General features: G+C 38.4%; 1 protein-coding gene across 5 annotated transcripts in view; it reads left to right on the forward strand.

The window, feature by feature from the left end:
• DLG2 (discs large MAGUK scaffold protein 2) overlaps positions 1-22,411 on the forward strand; it is a 1,227,261-nt gene that overhangs the window by 1,196,014 nt on the left and 8,836 nt on the right. For 4 of the 5 annotated variants that reach the window (XM_082627349.1, XM_082627348.1, XM_082627350.1 and 1 more), the window contains 4 exons: positions 4,887-4,986; positions 16,692-16,742; positions 17,924-18,025; positions 21,857-22,029. In XM_082627349.1, the coding sequence (XP_082483475.1) occupies positions 4,887-4,986; positions 16,692-16,742; positions 17,924-18,025; positions 21,857-22,029 (426 nt within the window). Of the gene's footprint in view, positions 1-2,944; positions 2,998-4,886; positions 4,987-16,691; positions 16,743-17,923; positions 18,026-21,856; positions 22,030-22,411 lie in introns of those variants that run through there. The other variant, XM_082627351.1, reaches the window with a different exon arrangement.

Below are 22,411 nucleotides of genomic sequence, written 5' to 3' on the forward strand. Positions count from 1 at the left end.
TTTTGAGAGTAGAGGTTTACAGAACTACTTTGTGGTAATATTTTGTTTTCCCATCAGGAAGCACATTCATCTGATTGTCTTTTTGTGTATATGATGTTACCAGCCATTGATGCTCAGTGCCTAGATGCATTAATTCATTAGCCTTGCAAACAGAACCCTGGGACACTGTTACAGACACACATGCATTCAGACACGTTTCTAAAACAGACATATTTCAGGCCAACTCTTGTCTTTCCTTTAACAACCTCTTTGTTTCATTGTTACTTGTTTTTGGACCTCTCTTGTTTAAAACTTCTCTTTTTTTCTGTATGAAAACATGATGTGTATAATACAAAGTGGTGGCCCAAACTTATATATAACAACCTTCCAAAGGGAACACAATTATTTTAGAGGAGGAGAGACAAGAATGAAGAGGAAAGGAACATTTATAAGAGATCAAAGAGGTCACAGAAAAAGGTGTATATGAGCTCAGTATACATTTAAATCAAATTCTGCCCAGAGAACATTCATATCTTGAATGTGGCTTTTTAGAACTATGAAACATTTGAAGCTTGAAAAAATAGAACACGAAGAAGAAAAACTTTAAAATGCCCCTCGTTTTAAAGTTTTCTGAACGAAAAGGATAAAAACACATCAAGATTCACTCGTGTCTTTAAAGACATGGGATTTGGGTGGGAGAAGGAGCAATTTGAGTTTTTTGTTTTGTTTCTTTTCTTCATGAAGCGTGTATTTTACCTTAAACCAGTTCACCAATGCCATTACATTCTGGGGTCAGGCTGCACAATTTTGTGCCATTTGACCTAACAACTTGGCAACTTCTGAGTGACAGTAATAATATGCTGACTCCTGGAATGAGTGTTCTGATGTCTGTCACAACATGAAAGGTATTCATTTAACAGACACACAACAGAATCAGATAAACAAGGCATGTGTATCTGATTGATTGCAAGGGTTGTGGAGGGAGGTTTCCTCTCATTCAATTAAAGATAAAATATATTTACACCAAGTAAAATTTAAAACATGCTGTGATTGTTTGCTTTCATCCCATAGTGTAGAGGTTAGGGAGAGGGGTTTTTTTCATTTTTTAAGACCTTATTGAGATATAATTCACATAGTATACAATTCACAGACTTAAAGTGTCCAATTCACTGTTGTTTAGTATATTCATAGGGTTATGCAACCATCACCACAATCTAATTTTAGAACATTTTCATCTCTCCTAATACTAACACTATACGCATTAGCTGTCACTTCCCATTCTCTGTACCCCTTACCCTCACTCAGCCCCAACCAACCACTAATCTACTTTGTCTATAAATTTGCCCCTCATGGGCACTTACCTTTTAAAAGCCATTCATAAACTGTCCCACTGAAATTTTTTTACTTTATTTTTGTACATTATTTAAAAACAAGTACAATAGAATAGAACCCTCAGAAACATGAAAGGGTCTCAAAAAATTGTAGCAGGATATCCCACAAAAATATTGTTGAAGCCAATAGCATCTGATGGCTTAAATAAATAATTGCCAAGCAGTGAAGCTGTGGGAAAGAAGACAGATTACAGTGTCACTTAAGAAAGTCAGATGCTAATGATTTTAAATATAAACTTGAAACAGGCTTGAGTTACAGAAACTTTTCTTGCTCTAAGAACAGCAATATTTGCAGCCAGGAATATTTGCAAATTCAGATTCTAACTTTACTGCTCACCAACTGTGTGACTCTGGGCAAGTAACAGAAGATTTGTAAACTTTAGTTTCCTCATCTGTAATGTGAGAATAATGATGGTACCAACCTCATGAAGTTAGTGTGGAGATTCGCATATGCAGAGCCTTTAGAACCAAGCCTGGCACATAATAAGTGCTCAGCAAATGTTACTTGTTCTTTTTACCATTTTTGTTCATAAGAACTCAATAATCCAGGTCAAATTCCACAATGGAATTCTTAGATATGCCAGCTTTCCACTTGCCACATGTGATTGGTATTTTCAAAATCTCTGCTCAAAGAAGTTTTCTGCCATGAAGACAATGGATTGGAATTTAAGATACTGTAATGTAGAGGAAAATAGCACTGATCAAGTATGATTAATAGAGCTGTAGGTTAGCCTTCAGTTGCTTTAGAACGATGTGTTCCATGAATAGTAAAAGTGCTGATTTATTATTCTCACCTAACACTCGTGTAACAGATTTTTCTTTTCTAAATTAAAATAAAAAAATAACAGCAATGAAAACAAAAGCTTATATATTGGTATTATACATGTCTAACAAAATAAAGAATAGATTAGAGCACCATAAACCACATATAACCTCTTCTAGTTGAAATGTTTAACTAAGACCTTAAATGTGTGACTTTTAAATCTGTGCGTGTGAAGGGAAGTTGTGATTTGGTTTTGTGTCCATAAATGTAAGGCAATGTGACCACCAATGAATGATTCCATTACCTTTTCTTTAACTCCAGTACAAAGTGGCTTTCGGTAATAGACTGATATGTTAGATAATTTTATTTTTGAGGAATTATTATGCATTTTCTGTTCTTTTAAAAAGTGTGGTGCTAAATATTATGATGTCCCAATCAGATGACTCATGATACACAACATTTTCATACTTGGGAAATGTTAACACATTACAGTCCTTGCTTTGAAAAGATAAAAGAATGAATCACAAACAACACATTTTCATTTTTCTTTGACCCCAAGAGACAATTTAAACGATGTGGTTTGCATGCGGCCCCATATGGCTCTCAAAGGCCTCCACATTGTGCATTCATGTCTACATTTTAACCCCAGGCTTTATTCCTCCTGGCATTGTTTTGTATTTGCATGAAAATATGTAAGTGTTTTTTTTTTGCATGACAAGCCATCCATAACGTTGGAGTTAAATGTCTAACATATCTTGCAATATCACGTGTCATTAATTCTTACATGATATTTTTTTTCTTTTATTTTCAGTTACTGAAGTTAAATATGCTTGAAATGTAAAAGTGGCATGAAACTGGAGTGATGCAAGAATATTTAATGTTCCTTTAAGGACTTACCATTTTTTAACTGGGAAAATTTGGGGGGTAGTTCCCAGCCTTGTCTTTGGACACCAATCCCTCAATTACAAATTATGATAAAACTATATTGAACACAAGTGCTGTCAGCAGAGTAATAAATTCTGAAGTGATACTTCTTTTTTTCCCTGAGAATATGTTTCTAGTTCTTGAATATGAAGTACAAAATGTGTCGCCTAATTTCAGGATTTATTAAATATTTGATTTATTGGTTTTCTTAAAGCCTTCTTAATAGTACATAAAATTAAGCTCAACTGACTTTGGTGAAATTTCCTAGTAACTAAAAAAGTAATGAATTACTGAATGACAGCGCCAACATTTTAATACTTTAATATTTCCTAAATGAGCATGACTACCAAAATGGATATTAGACATAGGAGTGCATGAGTATACAAAGAAAATAAGTTATTTATACCATTTTGTCAAGCATCAAATTCATAAGAGCACATAACTGATTCCCGCCAATGGGCCAAAATATCCAAACAAGTGCTGTTTTTTCCAAGTAGTCACCTTGCTATCTCTGCATTTATTCCTATCAGCTGTCATTGCTAAAACCGTTTTAGAATACCCCTTGTCAAATTACCTTCAGTCTTTGTCACACTAATACCTGTGTGGTAACAAATCTTGTCTCTTGGAGAGAGACCCTCAGAGCCAAGTCAGTCAAATAAGCTGGCAAAACATGTTTTTAAAATGATACGTCAATATGAAATTACCAAGACTTGCATGGCTTATAGCCTATAAAATGATTAAGAACATGTTTCCCAAAGAAGAACCGCAGGTAGCATTTACATAACAGCAACAGTGGGAATAAATGAAATTTTCTTAAGAAGTCTTTTAGGCAAACATCTGATATTCACTTAAATGAGTAAGTTCTGATACAGGTATTCTGTTATGCCTATCTGTATTATTTTAAATTCCACCTCATTTAAGCTAATGGAGTGGTTTACATTTTTAAGGACAGCGCTTCTTCCATTATTTCTTGTCATATCAGAATATAGATAAATGACCGTTATATCTCCCTTGCTTGAGTGAATATCAAGTTAATACCTCTTTAGCAGTAATTTTAATAGATTTTGGTTGATGGTGTCTTGACTGTCACCAGCTAGCTCTGTGATATTGGCAAGGGACTCAGCCTCTCTGTGCCTCTGGCCCCCTGTCTACAAGTGAGGGCTTGGAGCTCAATTATCTTTAAAATCTCTTTTGAATGAAAATATAATACTGTAATTATCATATATCTGTGTGGGAACTAAATAATCATATATCATAAATCCACACACATCTCTGAGGTTTTAATTAAATTCAAGCTGAAGTAACTCAAATTCCAGTTATTTAAAAAGACATCTAGACACTGATGTGTCTAGCATCTGTAGTAAAGTCTTTTCTACCTGATGATAATGATGATTATAAATATAACATTTGTATAGCACTTTATACTGCCTTACATGAGTCTCACAACCTAAGAGCTGCTGTCATGATCCTCAGTATGCAGATGAAGTAGATACTGAGGTTCAAAGAGATTCAGTTACCTGTCTAAGGTGATGAACTAGCAAGTTACAGAGCCAGACAGAGGGTCTTCTACTTCCAATTTAATATTCATTTCCCCCATCGTCATTTACCTGCCTTTTAATTAGGAGACAGTTTTTCCAAGGTGTCATTTTTCAGAATTTACACTCCTGGAAACTAAACTCTGCCTTTAGGGACCCTCCCACACCCCTTTAGACTATCCACTTGCGTCACTACAGCTCTCTCTGCTTTTACAAACTAGTTGTTTTGTCAGCATGAGTGTGACAACAATTAGACGTCCCCTGTTTTTGCCCCATGCCTTTTCTCCTTCACAGTCATTCAATGACAAGCGTAAAAAGAGCTTCATCTTTTCACGAAAATTCCCATTCTACAAGAACAAGGAGCAGAGTGAGCAGGAAACCAGTGATCCTGAACGTAAGTAGCTTCTCGAAGAGAATGTCACCTGCAACACAAGAGAAAAAAATCCTTCACGGGCAACACGCATGATGTAGGCTCCCCCACGCCACACGCCTAGGCAAACAAACATGGCAGGCAGGCAGGTCAGGGCTTACTACTGTGACCAGTGTTTGGCTGCAGTCTGGATCCTTCCCTGGATGGAGCTCTTCTTTGCAGAACGCATTGGAGAGGGACCTAAGGAAGCAGGGACTTTGCTTCCAAACAGCATTTATCTGTGACCAGGACTGGGTCTGGTTTGCGTTTTCTATCATGCAACTCTCCGAGGGCTCGAGACAAATTCTTTTCTGGACAGAAATATTAGATTCCATTGCCACGTATATTGTTTCGGAATGCTAGCTAACTGGGAGTGATTAAATTCCCTTTATTGATTACTAGCATTTGTTCACTCTTTCCCTCCCAACAAATATTAAGCACTTCCTTACTGAGCAGTGAGCTTGTATTGGGTGGATGCTCAGACTAAGAATTGGCCATGAAACTTGGAGGGGATCATCGCTCTCAGTGGTACGTTGCTGTGGCAATACTGACAGTGGGCAAAAATGACATCTGCTGACCCTTTCTCTTTTTCATAACAATCTTCTGCTTAAACCTTTCGAGTTACTTTACGAATCCTTGAGTCTCAGTCCAGGGAGTTTGGGGTGAAAGTTGTTTCAGAAGAAGAGAGCATGGGATCCAGATTGCTCAGGCAACACGGTCTGTCATGGTAGTATCCATTTCAACTCCACTGACTTCTTCCTTCCTCTTCCGTGGCTGTTCTCCCTCTCTCATTGCTCTCTCTGGGGACTTCCATGCAGGACATCCCCGGATTAGGTGACGACGGTTATGGAACAAAGACTCTGAGTAAGTTCCCAGGAATGGTCACTGTAACTTTTCTTTTCTTTTTCTTTCCTTTTGAGTTTCGCTTTTGTTCCTTTTCTCGAGGGCCTTTCACTCCTAGCATGCACAAGATACAAGTTTTATTTGTTACCTAGCTGTGAATGCTCCTACAAAGCAATTTTCAGCCGTTTTGTTCTGCATGTCAGCATTTAAAAGCAAAGTGTCTCAGGCACTGTAACTTACGTTGCAGTTCACACCTTCCCTTTCTGACTGCGTGCTGTGACCAGCATGGTCTTGATGCCGCCGTGGCATCCCTTGCTCTGCCGCCTGATACCTCCCAGGGAGCAAGAAGCCATGTTGAAAGAAAGGGCGAGTTAAATGCTCTAGAACAGGAAAGCAGAAATGTATTTTATATTCTTTCTTCTGGCTTTTCCCCCAGACATACTTAATGACCTTGCCAAATTCCATAATTGGGTTGTACTTTGCTATTGGTAAAGGAGCTGTGTTATAGTCAAAAGGAACATGCATTCTCAAAAAGTAAATATTAAGCTATTTGATCTTCCATGAATAATTCTTTGCTATTAACTTTGACTGATTTTTTTTTCTGACTTGCGGTGATCCTGCTTGAAGTGTTTGTATGATAAAGTTTTAGATATGTATTAATATGTTTTTCTATCAGTGATTTATTAGCTGCATTGCATAACCAGATCTTCATTTTACGGTTTAGAGTGGAAAGAAAAATATATTAAACTTTAAAATTTTCTAGTTATTAATGCCTTTACTCTGTGTCCCATTGCACTAATAAAAAATAATAATTCTGTGTATTAATATACTATACTATGATTTTTCTTTCTTTAATATTAACTCCATTGTCTAGGCATCAATGAACTAAGAACAGTTTTGTGTCTTTTGCAGCTGTATCACATGTTCATTTTTGTTTGTTTTCTTTTGTTTTAATTTAACAGCTGTGGGCAATATTTTTAGAAGCTGTTCATTTCGTTTCTATAAAACAAAATAACATTGAGCTGGACTTTGTTTTCAAGAGCTGGTTATATAACCCTGCGTAATGATACCCGTCATCCTTCAAATTGTTAATTTGGACTCTTTTTTTTTTTAGATATGTATGTTTAGAAAACAAAATCTGACCAAGAGTAACTACTGATCTCCTTAAAGATGAAAACTTTATCTTTGAGTCTCTGTATGGAATATGTCATGAAATTTTTCTTGAATTGGTGGCTGAAATTCAAATATTGATTTCAACAGTATCTGGATAGCATCAAGTACCACCCGAGAGAATTTCTTAAATTTTCAGTGGGGGTGGGGAGCATTTTAATATATTATTAATATGAACATCACTAAAAAGTAGTTGCTATTGGAGAGTCAAAAATATGTTATGCCTTTTTATATCTAGAATGATGCCCTTTGAAATCCAAAGGTTTGTTTACTCTTTTTTTTTTTTTTTTTTTTTTTTTTTTTTGCGGTACGTGGGCCTCTCACTGCTGTGGCCTCTCCCATTGCGGAGCACAGGCTCCAGACGCGCAGGCTCAGCGGCCATGGCTCAGGGGCCCAGCCGCTCCGTGGCATGCGGGATCCTCCCGAACCGGGGCACGAACCCGCGTCCCCTGCATCGGCAGGCGGACTCCCAACCACTGCGCCACCAGGGAAGCCCTTGTTTACTCTTTAAAAATTGAACAGATTTCACTAGGTAAAGTTATTTGCCAGTTAACACTACTGGTAGCCATAATTTGGACTTTAGCTGGAACATATTTTTTATTTCTTTTTACCTACAAAATGGAAAAATTCTGTTAAACAGTATCTTGATGTTAAGAGAGATTGGTCGTTAAATAAAACACTGCATGGTTCTAAATTTCTATAGTGTAGCTTCATTCTAAATTATTTTAAAAGTAAAAATCGAAAACAAAACAAAAACCTGTCATCTTCAAGTCAAGGTACTTGTGATAATCACACATGTGAAGATATGCCATTGTTGGGTGTGTACTTAGACTTTCTTTTCAGTAACAAAAAACAAATATGCACTAATCCATCCACACTTCTTTCCCTAGTGCCTCTTTGCACTTGTAACATATGTACCTAAATTAGTAATGCAGTTCTGGTCAAACACCCATACAAAGAGGAATGATTTGGGTGAATTTAACCCATGCTTTGATTTTCATTAGTTTCATGCTCTGAAATTAACCCATCTAGGATGTGTTAACTAACAACTGTGGAAGTCCTTTCACAATGTTCACATGTATCACATCATCACACAGTACACTTTAAAATATATTACAATTTTATTTGTCAGTTATATCTTAATAAAGCTAAAAAATGAAAACTAATCCATCCAAGAATCTATAACAGCAAATACATTTTAAAGCACTTTTTTTAACTGTTAGAGAATAACGTTCTATATTCTTTTCCTTTTTTCTAAAGATGTACAACAGTTGTCACTTTTTAAAAAGCTGAATTCATTGCTAATGAGCTTCAGAAATCAAATAGTCACGTATTCTTCATTCAATTAGCCTGATATACAAAGAAGTTAGTAAGTTGATGAATTTATCTTCTATAGCTTAATAAATAGTACAGATGAAAGGAAGTGATTTTGGAAGTAAAGCCCTAATTCTGGCACATAACCAATACGTCCCTGTTATGCTAGTTAAACTGTGTTTTTATGAAATATCACCCTATACTTGTGCAGTCATTCAACATGAATTAAAAACATACTTCGTGCCAGAACCTGTGCTTAGTATCAGACTGTTTATCTTCTGCCTGTTCCATTCCTCCAGAACCTAATAGCTATCCAAGCAAGAATCTTAAAATAAAAATAAGGAAATATTGAACTGACTCATAAAACATTTTTCAGTGACTCATTTCTTCCTCCAAGATTTCCTACACACTCACTGAAGCAGGAAGGTGCTTCAACAGTCCCTTTCATCTTGTGAATTAGTTTAGGAAGTATTTAAATAAAAATAAAATTCAAGGGATTCCAGGGATCGATTGGCAATTTGAAATGCAATATTCCTGCAAAATACCTAAAGGCAAAATAGAGCAACAAAAAGCCTGCAAGAAAACAGTCCCTGCATACCAGAATCTCTTGAATTTATAGTCAAGAACATCCAGTTGAGAGACATTGACCTTTGTAACAAGAATCTGGAAAATCAGAGCAACATGAATGGGTCAAAGTATTCATAAAAAGAAAAGTGCTTAGATGGACATTATGCATTTTTTATAATTAAACATAGTTTACTGTTTGCTAAAAAAGAAGATACAGCAATCAAGTAGTAGCTTCCTGGAAAACAGAGATAAAGTTTTCATCTTCATCTTCTCTGAGTTTTCTTAATGCGTCTCCTCTACGGCCTCTTACTTGCCTTTCGCACACATTTCTAGTAGCCTTGCATGGTATTCCTTTAAGTTCTGGCTGCTCTCCAATGCTTGGTATCTCCTTAATTTGCTGTGCTGTTCTTGCAGAACATGCTTCTTCTAATGCCAGCGATAGCGAAAGTAGCTACCGTAAGTTATTGCTTTGGTTTGTGATTCTTTTCTTTGCAATTGCCCCTTTGCCTGTGGTGTGCATTTCAGATTTTTGCTGTCGTTGTTTTTCAATTGCTGCCCTTTATCATCCTCATCCAAAGCAAATGGCTTGAAATGAAATCATCATCTGATGTGGAAAGATACCAAAGACACTAGGGCCGTGGGTGGACTCATGTGATTTGTGCGAGAGGTAGCAGTCTTGCTAATAAACGACTCCAACCTCAGTTGGCTGTGGCCTGATGATGCAATTTTCCTAGAGAAGGTGGGAGTAAAGTTCAACTTGGTGGATTCTGACATTCTGCCCTCCAAAATAAGTTAAACTCCCTGCAGGAAGGTTGAAAAGTTGTCATGGTTTTATTTTCCTTCTCATTTTGCCTTTTCCTTTCTGTTCCTGGCTCCCCTTTACAAGAGAATTCCTGATAAATTACAGTGTTCCTTTTAAATGGAGCATGAGCCTTATATATCTCTTCTCTCCTTGATTAATATTTTGAGGTAGATACTATGTTTTATCTAACTTTAAATTTTGATGGTTGGGAAGAGATGAAAAAGTTTCATCCTCTAATGTTGAAGGAGCTCACATTTTGTTTAAAAGTGAACAAATCTTGGATCAGAAAGCTTAACTGAAAAGGTAGGTAACTATTTACAACTTATTTCTGGTGTTTGTTTGGTCACCTCAAGCCATTTGCTTAGTGATATAAAAATACTCACCAAATGCCAAGCACATCCTTTTTATCTGTTCTTGTGGTTTCTTACCACGTACAGGTTTTTGGTGACTAAAATAGCATGTTATTACTGGGATCCTTGCAATTTCTGTAATATTTATTTATACGTCTTAGTGAAACGGGTTACTCAAAAAGCAATTGCTGAGGAGATTAGAAAATTACAGGTGCAATACATATGACCCTCAGCTACCAAGATAGAAATTGGTTGGAGGTTTCTGTTTTGGGTTTTTTGTTTTGTTTTGTTTTGTTTTTTGTCTTTTTGCTTGTATTAATTGAAAACAAGAATAGAAGAATAGAATAGCTTTTATTTTTGTTTTTTTCCATTACCGCATGGTAATTTACAAAACCATGCCTTTTTTGAGGTGGAATGTCAAATAGTGTTCTTGAAGTGGACAAATTCAATCTGGATCTTGAGAAAGGCTTTGGATAATCAGATTGGTAGAAAAATAGAAAAAAAAAAGCACAAAAGAGGAAAGATGACAGATGGAGGAGGAAGATGAAACACACCACAGAACGAAATGAAGAACAGTTGTAATGAGATGCCTTTGATCAACCAAATAATATTAGAACCCCCTCATTTCCTTCCTCAACAGAATGACAAGTCCTGCTGATGAAAGGAATTAAAGCATTCTTGTTCTTAACGTGATCTTTAACATTTGTACATTCTTCCTACTTTTATACTTTTATGATTATCCCAAGTTGGGAAAATATTTGCCTCCCCCATCTCTTCATTTGGTTTTAAAACAAAGGAACCTGGCTGGTTAAGAAGTGACCAAAGATTATCTTCCCTGTGCCTGAAGTACCCTCAATTTAGTATAAGGAAAATATAACTTATTTGTTGGGTTTCACGGAGACCCTTGGCCCTAATTTCTTTGGCATCAGTTTTCAATTTTTAAGTGTTGTGCTTCCATCCTGTAGATACAGGTAGAGAAAGGGAAAACATCAAATCTTGTTCTTTAATTCCTTTTATGGAAAGTATATAGGAACTACCTTTTCCTTCAGAAATCTTTTTTTAGAGTATTTCAGAAGCCCCTCTCTTCTCCTTCAGAGATGGGAATGTTCTTCCCAGAATCATTAAGTTATAAAAATTGCACCAAGGCTCTCAGCTGTTTGACAGGTTTTTGATTGCAATGCTCCAAGATGAAATCAATAATTCTTTTCACCCTCAAATAGTAAGTACACATAAATGTTTATTGAGTGAATAAAGGAAACACTTGCAAACAGTTTGAATTATCTATGAGAAGAGAGAAGAGTTGGAACCGGACTCTAGGATATTACTAGAGAAAATGTGGAGTCTAATTATATTGGCTTGGGTCTCATCTGAGGGTACAGAAGGTTAGCCATTCAAATTGTTTTCTTTACAAATGAACAAAAGTAAGAAGAGCCTTTGTCATAGCTTAGAGGGGAAAAAAGGATATTTCTTTCTCCAGGATAGAAATATGAGGAATTACAGAGGAATATTCTTTAGTTCATTCATCATCCGCTCTATGTCATGCTCTCTCATAGGCACCTTAAGACCCAATATGAATCTCAATGAACTCTGGAACTCAGCACACGTATAGGGAGAGAGAGAGAGAGATCAGTATATTAAAAAAGCACAAAGTGTGGCTGTTTCTAGAATAAAAGTCTGGCCCAAGAATAGTGGGGCTTCAGAGATGATTTCAAAGAGGAAGGGGCCTTTGAGCTGAGCTTTGGAAAGATGAGGCACTTGCCAGCTCAGTAAGTTGAAGAAGAAACTTTCCAGGAAGAGCAGTGGCATGACAAAGGACAGAGGCGTGGGACAGACACGGTTTCATGAAAGTGCCATTTTGAAATCAAACCAGGCTGGATTTTTCTACTGAATTCCTGGCTTTTGCTGTAATTATGACTAACTTCTATGTTTTGTGGCTAGCAGTATGGACAAATACAAAAAAGACCTCTTTTCACTAATGTTCAGGTGTTATTTTTTACTCTTAGAACCATTCCATGTCCATTCAGGGACAAAATGGCTAAAAAAATAGTCAGTGGTTAGAAAGAAGAGCCCAGGCCCGTGTGTTTCACAGCTCCAGGGGGCACCATCCACACTGCATTCTGGAGTTACAGATTGTGCCAACCTTACTTGAAAGCCTCATATATTTTCTGAGATACACACACATACACATGAATTTACACTAACCTCAGTTTCTAATAAGTAGCTCAGACCTTTGCTGCACCATCTCAAGAATTATAGAATAATTATTTTTTCCGAAGTCCAAGTATATTGAGCACCAGCTAAAATGTAGTTAGTTACAATGCACATTGTCTAATTATGCAAGATGCCATCTCAAGCCTTGCAAATCTCTACAAGCTGAAGACCTGCCTTCCTTAAAGCCCAGTGAAGCTCTTTATGTCATTATGGGTATGGGGGAGCTGATGATTATCCTCCTAACCCATTGGTGCTCATCAGTTAAGTAGGATTTTCAAAACAAGGATCTTGAAGAAATGATCTGAGTGAAATTGAGATACTGAAATGAGGAGACCCCAGACTTTCCCTCTGGAATCAGTCAAAATGGTGCCCGTATTCTTCTCCTTTCTCCACTCTTCTCAAGTTTTGCCCTTATACTTCCTCTAGTTCTTTAGTCCTTACAAAGCAATTTTATTACATCTATTATTATCTCATTTGATTTCTGCAACAAAATTATGAGATATACCTTATATTAATACCCCGTTTTACAGATGAGGAAGCTGAAGTTCCAAAGGGCTATACACCTCACCAATATGATGGCACTGCAAGTCCAATCAAGATAGTTTAATTCTGAAACTTACACATTTTCACTCTTCCCTATAGTTTGTAATCCAAGCCTCTTCATGTTTTATCTAGTACATTTCAACCATTTCATACTACTTATCAAGTTAATACAAGCAGCAATATTTATATAGCATTAACTATGTACTAAGCCTGATTTTAAGGGCACTGTGTATAGTAACACATCTTCTCAAGATCCTTTGAAGACACTGAATCACTAATTCACCATGTGACCTTGAAGAAATCCCTGAACGTTTTTGAACCTCAGTTCTCTCCTATGTAAAATGACTAGCTTGGATTAGAACAGAGATATAAGAAACAGATTTTAATCAAGATTGCCCTTTGACCAACTGGTAGTAGCTGCCTGAAGAATTGTATTGAAAAGTATTGAGGCCAAGTGAGGCTCAGCAGTAATTCGGACAATGATCGATTTGTAGTGCATGTCGAGCGTTCGGAAGGGGGAGTGACGTCATCATGTGCTACAGACTTTCCACCTGTAGACCACGTGAACTCCAAACCCTTTCTTAGCACTAACATTCTATGGCTCTAGGAACCCAGTTAATTCTTCATAATTTATCCAGTGCCGACACTAAACACTAAATTTAGAACATTTAATGTCCTGCCACTGGTCTTCACTTCCCTCCTCTCTCTTTTCTAGTTTTGAAAAAGTTCTAAAAAAGAACAACTTGTTTTTCCTTATCATGAGGGCATATTAGGGTCTTACTCCTAATCCCACTTACTGTGACTTGCTTCCAGTTTAAAGATGGTGTTCGTGGAGATGGTTACAATGGTGTCTGCTAAGTTTCTGCCAGCCGCAGGCATCCACCCCCAGTACTGTGCCACTCTCCCCTTTCCAGCCACGCAGTTGCCAAAACAAGACCAAGTAATTGTTCGTACCCTTGTGTCGGCTGTTATTTCTGAGTGCCGACACCTCCTGAGCAAAAGATAGAAAAACTACTAAGGATGACTATTTTATGGAGATGACACAGCAGCATTAAAAAAAAAAAACGAGTTGGTGTTTGCAGATGGAGCACCTTATGCCCTGTCAGTGACTCTGACCCAGGTTCAGCTCCTTTCTCTGCCACCCACCGTTTGTTCATTTGTAAGTTCTGCCCCTATATCCCAGCCTCCACAGAGAATTCTCCATCCCTGGCCTTTTTGAGACAGTGCCATATACTCAACAAGGAGTCAAAAAAGGTGTAGTTTTGAATGTTGACTCTACTGCTTACTAACTGAGGAAACAGGCCCCATCTCTGAGCCTCAGCTTCTTCATCTGTAAGATGGAGATCATCAGAGCACCTACCTCAAAAGAAATGGCTGTGAAAAATAGGAGGCAATGGCTGTGAAAGCCTTTTATAGCCTGTAAAGTGCTATGCAGACATGAATCATCTTTCCTTCATTGCTGTGGCTTTTTTATTTCTCCACCTCGTAATCTCCCTCCCATTACCCCTAGGGCTTTTCATTCTTGAACATGAAAGTGAAAATTGGTTTCAGGTGCTGAGTTCACAGCTATTATGTAATACCAGCTGCCATAGCATCCCTGCAGGCTTCCTTACATAGTCCCTGGTTGTCACAGGGTCTTCAGAATTGGGATGGGCCTTAACATAAGGGATGCTGTCACTGCTGTCTGCCAGTCTTACTGCTCTGAACAAGAACCGGCGCTTTTTGTAGGTTAGAAGTAAACCAAAAAGCAATGGATAAATGAAGAACTGCAGAACTCTGTTCTAACAAAGTCAATCAAAGCTATGTTGCTTTGTCCTAGTTTTCTGAATCACACATTGTAGTTACTGACACCAAATATTTTATTTAAGGTTTGCCTTTAGAATGTCCCATCAGAATGATTTGCAAGGCCATTGTAAAGAGATTCCCATGGGAACATGAGGTGTTATATTTATTTAGAGAAAACCACACTTCCCAAAATGAAAGGTATAGACAGAAACACAAAGTAGAACCTGTCTTTGGCTTCATTTCTCATCCTGTCTCCTACCACTAGAATCAGAATGCAAATTCATTGTCCTCTTTCTTTATGTTAAGTACTGGGGACACAGTGGTGACTGTGGTATGGGGTTCCCAGTCCGGTGCAGAGGCATAAGTATCGCCTGATATTTAAAACCTCTGTTATCTAACCCATGGTCAGGATTCTCCTACCACATATTAATCGTTCCATGGAGATTTCTCTGGACGTTAGTCTAGCATTGCAGTGTTAGTCTACCATGCTTTTATGTCTAAAGCTATGCTTTTTTCCCCGACCATTTTTACACTTATCCTCTGAATTCCTATGACCTCTGCATATCTCAGCCTTTAGATAACAAGAGCTTAGCAATCAATCACCTTTATTATTTTTTTGGCCCAGCCTCTGTAAATTTTAGTCGTTTCATTTTTTTTTAAGGGAATCACTTTCCTGAATAAAAAAAAAAAAATCACGAATCTGATTCCTCACATACCAAACCCCTGCCCTGATGTGGGAAGGTTCCCTGAACACTTTTGGAGCAGCCATGAGTAGGTTCCACTTAGAAGAAGCACCAATGCCTATTCTCCGTGACTTTAGGAAGTAGCCTAGCAGTGCCATTCTGAGAGTGGGCCCTGCTTGAGGGTGAGGTAAGATGTGACGTAGGCCTGGGGCCATTTCTCACACTTGAAAAAGTAAGACACCCTCACTCCCCCCGCCACCCCACCCCAGGGAAGACAGCTGTAATTCACAGCTTTACCCATATATCGCTTAATTTCCCAAAATCAGTTGTCATTATCAAAACTGTCCGTAATACTAACTCCTTTTATGAAATTAACTCACCCGAGGCTGTGACTTCTGAAGGAGCAGCACATGACTTTGACAGACTGTGAATGTGTTTCAGGGGCTATGAGGAGATAAAGCAATGAGACTCATTGCCCTTGGTTTCAAGAAACAGTACCTCATATTACACTCCTCTATAGAAAAGCATACAAAAAGCCCTTTTCAACAGCCCTAAACAATTTCCCCACCAAAAGATAGTTGGTCCTGGGCCTATGCAAATAAAAGAATAGAGCCTTCTGGTTTTGCAGCTGAATCAGACTAATCTCGTGCCTAGTTCATCAACTGGGCAAAATAGATGATTAAAAAAAATAATTGCCTAAAACCAATTTACTTTTCATGGTTATGTGTTGACTTGAGGCTCATCGTGAATCAGAAGACTTATAGCAAATGACACTGGAAGGGGCCGACCCTTATGCTACATTGTCTTCCTTACTTCTCTTTTCAAAGTTTCAAGGCTAGATTTAGCAGCAATTAGAACCAGTGATATAGGGTCCTCCTCAATTTTTTTATCTTCTTAATTGACCCAGCGTTTTCTTGATGAATTAACAGAGTAAAATCCTCCGAGCCCTGTAGTGTGTGCCGATGAAGTTTTTGTCTCATAAATGAAACAAGCAGACATTTGCTTTTGAATGTTCTTCTTTGGGAAATAAAACAGAAGATGAAATAAAAGGTCCAGAAATTCTGGTAATGTAGCAGTAAACTATTGGAAGGACCCTCTCCTTGAACTCAATGGGTTCCTTTTAAGTAGGAATGCTGGATATGATGCCATAGTGCTGCATTTCTCAGTGTCAGACGGAAGGCCGTCTCTTAGACAGCCAGCCTCCAGTTGTTCCTTAGACTTATGACTTTCGATCACCTGGCACTGTAACACTGCTAAACAGCTTTATGAGGGTGAAGGGATTTGGGGAATGGTTCAAGGAGGGAGAGAGCAGGGAAATTAACCCTGAAGTGGGTCTGTTTCCTGGGTTGCAGAGCAGGACTTGTAGCTGTGGTTTGTGATTGGTTGTTAGTCCACCGTAATTTTCCTTTTTTCTCTTCTCAGGAGGACAAGAAGACTTCATTCTTTCTTATGAGCCTGTCACAAGACAGGAAAGTAAGTTTCCCAGCATGCTTTGGTTCCTGATTGACACCATTACAGAAGGGAAAGAGTGAAGGACTAAGGAAAATAAACTCCTTAATAGTCAGCAGTTCCCAGGCCAGACCGTGCTCTCTCTTTGGCCCTGTGACCAAGCAAATAGCTTCCCTGCTGAATGTGGGCAACGACAGCTCCCAAGAGAATGGAACTGCCCTCCAGATGGGAAAGAGCACATCCAAATCATAAAGATCCCCACGTGCAGGATCGATGCATAAAATCTCCATGCAGATTGACATCCACTCAGTATTAAGAAGGGCTTCTTAGCAGACCTGTCGTAAGGTATAAGCTACCTTCTAGGCTGCTCCGAAGCCTGGGAGGAATTTATACAGAGGCTAATGGCATCAGAGGAGGAATTGTACCGAATGAACTTTAGAGTTCCTTGTAACCCCATGATTACAAAGGAATTGGGAAAATCCAAGCAGAGTATGGAGAGTATTTTGAGCTAAGGAAAAGAAATTATAAAAACATAAGGTGTGGGCTTCCCTGGTGGCGCAGTGGTTGAGAGTCCACCTGCCGATGCAGGGGACACGGGTCCGTGCCCTGGTCCATGAAGATCCCACATGCCGTGGAGCAGCTGGGCCCGTGAGCCATGGCCGCTGAGCCTGAGCATCCGGAGCCTGTGCTCCGCAACAGGAGAGGCCACAACAGTGAGAGGCCCGTGTACCACACACACACAAAAAAAAACCCAAAGAGCAAAACATAAGGTGTCATTACTGCAGATGATTACTTTTTAAAGTCATTGCCTAAACAATGGTCAAATAGCTACTTTGGAATCTTCTTTCTCCCATTCAATTGACTAAATTCAGTAGTTGTTTTGACATTGTGTAGGTATAACTAGAGTAAGCAAAACCTCTCCAAATGTTTCTTTTCTTTGACAGACACTGCAGTTGTTTTTCCCTGCAGAAAGTAGACTCAGCCAACACACTGGGTATTAAACATTCCAGAAAGTAGATAAATTCCAGAAAGTAGACTCAGCCAACTGAGTGTTAAACATCAATTTCCCTATGTGGGGCTGTATGGGCAGTTTATCCACTGAAGTAATACCCTTACCAGTTCTTGTTGTTTGGCAGTTTTGCCTTAGGATCACAGTGGTTTCCAAGTCTTTCTCCTCATCTGCATCTTCCTTTCCATTTCTGCAGTAAACTATACCCGACCAGTGATTATTCTGGGCCCCATGAAGGATCGGATCAATGACGACTTGATATCTGAATTCCCTGACAAATTTGGCTCCTGTGTGCCTCGTAAGTATCTAAACAAAGCTTGTCTCCTTTTGAGATGATAAAATGTAATTTTGTTCCTCCAGTAGTCTCTCCAGTGATTCAGATACCATCAGTTACCTATTTTCCAGGCATCTCATTTAATTTTCCCCGCCGAACACGTTTCATCTATGCTGCCATGTGTTGTTCTCTATTTAGTGAGTAAATGATGTGGTCCCCTAGAAGGCAGGATGAATCCTTTCTTTGTATCTCCCATAGCATTTAAAATAGCGTAGGTTTGTTTTTTTTGTTGTTGTTTTGTTTTTTAAAAAGGGACCTCCCTGGTGGTCCAGTGGTAATGAATCCGCCTTACAATGCAGGGGATGCGGGTTCCATCCCTGGTCAGGGAACTAAGATCCCACATGCCGGGGGGCAACTAAGCCTGCGTGCCTCAACTAGAGCCCGTGTGCCACAAACTACAGAGCCCATGCACCCTGGAGCCTGCACACCAAAACCAGAAAAGAGAAAAACCTGCAGGCCACAACTAGAGAGAAGCCCACGCACTACAGCAAAGAGCCCACGCGCTGCAATGAAAGATCCCGCGTGCGGCAGCTAAGACCCGATGCAGCCAAAAATAAATAAATAAATAATTTTTTTAAAATAAATAAAATAGCATAGGATTATTGATAGGCATCGATATGTTCTTATTGATTGATGGAAATGCCACTGAAGCATCTTTTCCCATAGAATAACGTTACCGAACCAGGTTTGCTGAGATGCCGAGGTTTGCAACAAAGGAAGGGTTAATTCACGAGGCAGCCAAGTGAGGAGACTGGAGAACGAATCTCAGACTCTCAGACTCGCCTCCTCGAAGGCGAGAAACGGGATATTTGTGGGACGAAGGAGCAGGGCGGCCTGAGGTGTGGGGAGCATGGGGAAGGGTGATTGGAAATAAGAAAAAGGTGAGGTAAATGTTCTGTGCAGGTGCAAGTAAGCTACAGGCTTCCTCGTGGCAAGCATGTTCAGAAAGTCGCAGCATTAGCATGTTCTGAGGGTGGAGTTTGGGACCCCCTGATGTCAGGTCACCAAGTGGACATTGGCACTTGCCCAGTTGGAGGGTCAGTGGTCTTAACCAGCTCAAGCTCGAACTGGACGCAGCTGACTCTGAGTTCCCGAAAAACAGCTCAGGCAAACACATCGTTTGGGTTGTGTGACGCTTGGAGGACATGCAAGTTTTTTTTTGTAACAACAAAGTGAGCTCAATCAGTGAAGGCAGGTTACAGGTTTAATGGATCTAACTGATGATCACCCTCAGTTACAAGAAAAGAGATCAGAAACAAAGCCATCTATTAAAATCACCTCAGGATGACTTAGGGCCGTGTGTCATTCCAAAACAAAATAGCCTTTCCCAAGTGTTTCACAGCCTCAGGAGTTGGGAAGATGCAGACAAGAAAGATTATAAAATTTTAACCCACCCTCCTGGCCACTGCAAACTTTAATCTGCTTTCTTGTCATTACGGACAACCATCAGGTCTCCTGGTCCCTCTGATACACTCAGGGCTACATGCCTGTAAGAGACTATCTGCTCTCCCTCCTCCCATTCGCCACCCACCCACTCACCACTTCCATCTGTACTCCCACTGTGTCACATAAAAATACATAGAGGCCTTCTGTGTACATAGACAAACCCACCAGGGAATTTTAATTTATTAGATCATCGAGCTCTTAAATCTGATCTCAACAGATATTTCTTTCTCACTCTACAGTTTTTAAGCTTTATGCTCTGAAGTGTCTCTTACATTTCAAGACTGCAAGTGTCTCCCGGAATACAGAAGAATAGCAAGAATTGCATGTGTGCAGTACATGGGCAGGAGGGAGCTAGGATGACTGTGCTATCTCATGAAACTGTTCTCAGCAAGGATTCTGGGAAGAGACCTTGCCACAGAACATACCCTCAGAGAGACTCCAGATGGAAATGATCAGGTCAAACCCTAGGCCGTTCGTCACAGCTCCCAGCTTGTTCCTCCACTTTTGAAAGAAAAAAAAAAAATTCTTTAACACCATTTTTACTTCCCCTCCACCTTGCATAGTCTTCTCTCTCTCTTTTTTTAATTAATAGCACTATTTTATGAAAATCAATACATGTTCATTGTACAAAACATGGAAAATGATAAAAAGTTAAACAAGAAAATAAAAATACAGAATCCCACAAGGTACCCAGAGGTAACATCACTGCTAATATTTTCATAGATTTCTACCTATTCTTTCTTTTCATGCATTTTCTTCCATGATTGGGCACATATTAGATATATATATTTTTTTGCTTAATATTATTTAAAATTTTATAACTATTTCAAATGATTGTTATATCATAATTAATACTTTCTCACTTATGGGCATTTTGGGTTTTCTCTACTTTTCAATATTATGAATTATAACTCAAATACAATTATAATTATGTGTTTTAATTATTTATAATTTACAAATTAATGTAATGAATATCTTTAATGATAAAACTTCATCCAAAGTTTTGATAATTTTTAAAGATGGATTTCTAAGAAGAATATCTGGGTCAAAGACCAAAAATATTTTAACATTTTTTTAATGTTAAGGATAAATTATATTTAACCCAATATATCTAGAACAATACCATTTCAGTTGTAATCAGTATAAAAATTGTTGAGGTATTTCATAATTTTTGGTAGTAAGTCTCGGAAATCCAGCGTGTATTTTACACGTATGGACCAGCCCCATTTTAAGTGCTCTTGAATGGGGCTGCTGGTGACCACACTGAGCAGTGCAGGTATAGAATGTATCTTACTCCCTCCTGTATTCTTTTTTTTAATACAATTTTTAAAGATTACTTTCCATTTACAGTTATTACAAAATTATTGGCTATATTTCCCAGTGTTGTATAATACATCCTTGAGCCTATCTTACACCCAGTAGTTTGTACCCCCCACCCCCTCACCCCTATATTGCCCCTCCCCCCCATAACCACTAGTTTGTTCTCTATATCTGTGAGTCTGCTTCTTTTTTGTTACATTCACTAGTTTGTTGTATTTCTTAGATTCCACATATGAGTGATATCATGCGACATTTATCTTAACTTTTTTTTTTATTTATAATGTTAAATTATTTTCCCCTCTCTTCTTGCCAAAAGTTTAACCATTTCTAACTATGGTTAGAGTTGATGACTTTTAGTCCCTCCTTAACTGTGACCATCTCATTTTACATCTTTTAAAATCCCTGAATATATTTATACTGCATGTCCATTTTTTAATATGAGACTTTTTTACTTCTTTTCTTGTCCCATAATCTTTTATCATGTGCTAGACATAGTGATGTTACCTTATTGGGCATCTGGATTTTGTTATCTTCCTTTATAGAATATTAAGTTTTTGTTCTGGCAGGTAATAATTTACTGACAAATCAGCTTCTTCCAGTTTTGACTTGGTTTTAGGGTTTCTGAAGGTGGGTCTATAGTAAGTCGAGAGTAACCTCATAAAATGCAGCCCTTCTGGCGTCTCAACCAAATTCACAGTCTGGCTGAACTTCAGAGTCTCCTAGCACTACATGACCTCTAGACACTCTCCATTTGGAAATGAAAATGGAGTAATGCAGAGTCCCTTCGTGTTGCTCTTAAGTATTACAGCCCCAGCACTGCCTGTTGTCTGATGCCTGAAAATATATTTCCATATATTTTGTCTAGTTTTATAGTCTTTAGTGGGAGGCTAAGCCTGGTACCTGCTACTATGTCATGGTCCTTCATATTACATATTTTTATATATCTATGTTGAGGGTGTAAAAATATATGTATAAAGGAAGTTTATGAGTATAAAGTTACCTTATTTTCATCTTTTTTGTTTTATAAAGATACTACGAGGCCAAAGCGTGACTACGAGGTGGATGGCAGAGACTATCACTTTGTCATTTCCAGAGAACAGATGGAGAAAGACATCCAAGAGCACAAGTTTATAGAAGCCGGCCAGTACAATGACAACTTGTATGGAACCAGTGTGCAGTCTGTGAGATTTGTAGCAGAAAGGGTATGTTCCCCAATCATCTTACGTCTCCCCTGAAGAAGGTTCCCAAGTGGCAAACTGCATTTTTTTGGTCATTACTCTTTCCTGATTTCAGTTGTAAATTTTGATTAAATATTCCTTTTAAGACCTCTAAGCAGAGAATCCCTTTAGAGCAAGATCATTAATCTTTACTCTAATCTCAATAAAGACTGACCTGGCAGGGAGAGGAGGAAAGGAGCTTATAAACCTAAAGGCAATTAACAGCTTGAAGTTTATGGAGATTCACTTTGTCCTTGACTCACTTATCTTTGGCCACAACATTGAATTTACTTTAAAAATTTTGTCACTCTTCATTGTTTAGATCAGGGTCCTCAATTCTTTTTGTTAGCAGGAGTTAACTTTTTAT

This window comes from Mesoplodon mirus (assembly GCF_964341445.2).
Source record: "Mesoplodon mirus genome assembly, chromosome: 7".
In the NCBI taxonomy this organism is placed as follows: domain Eukaryota; kingdom Metazoa; phylum Chordata; class Mammalia; order Artiodactyla; family Ziphiidae; genus Mesoplodon; species Mesoplodon mirus.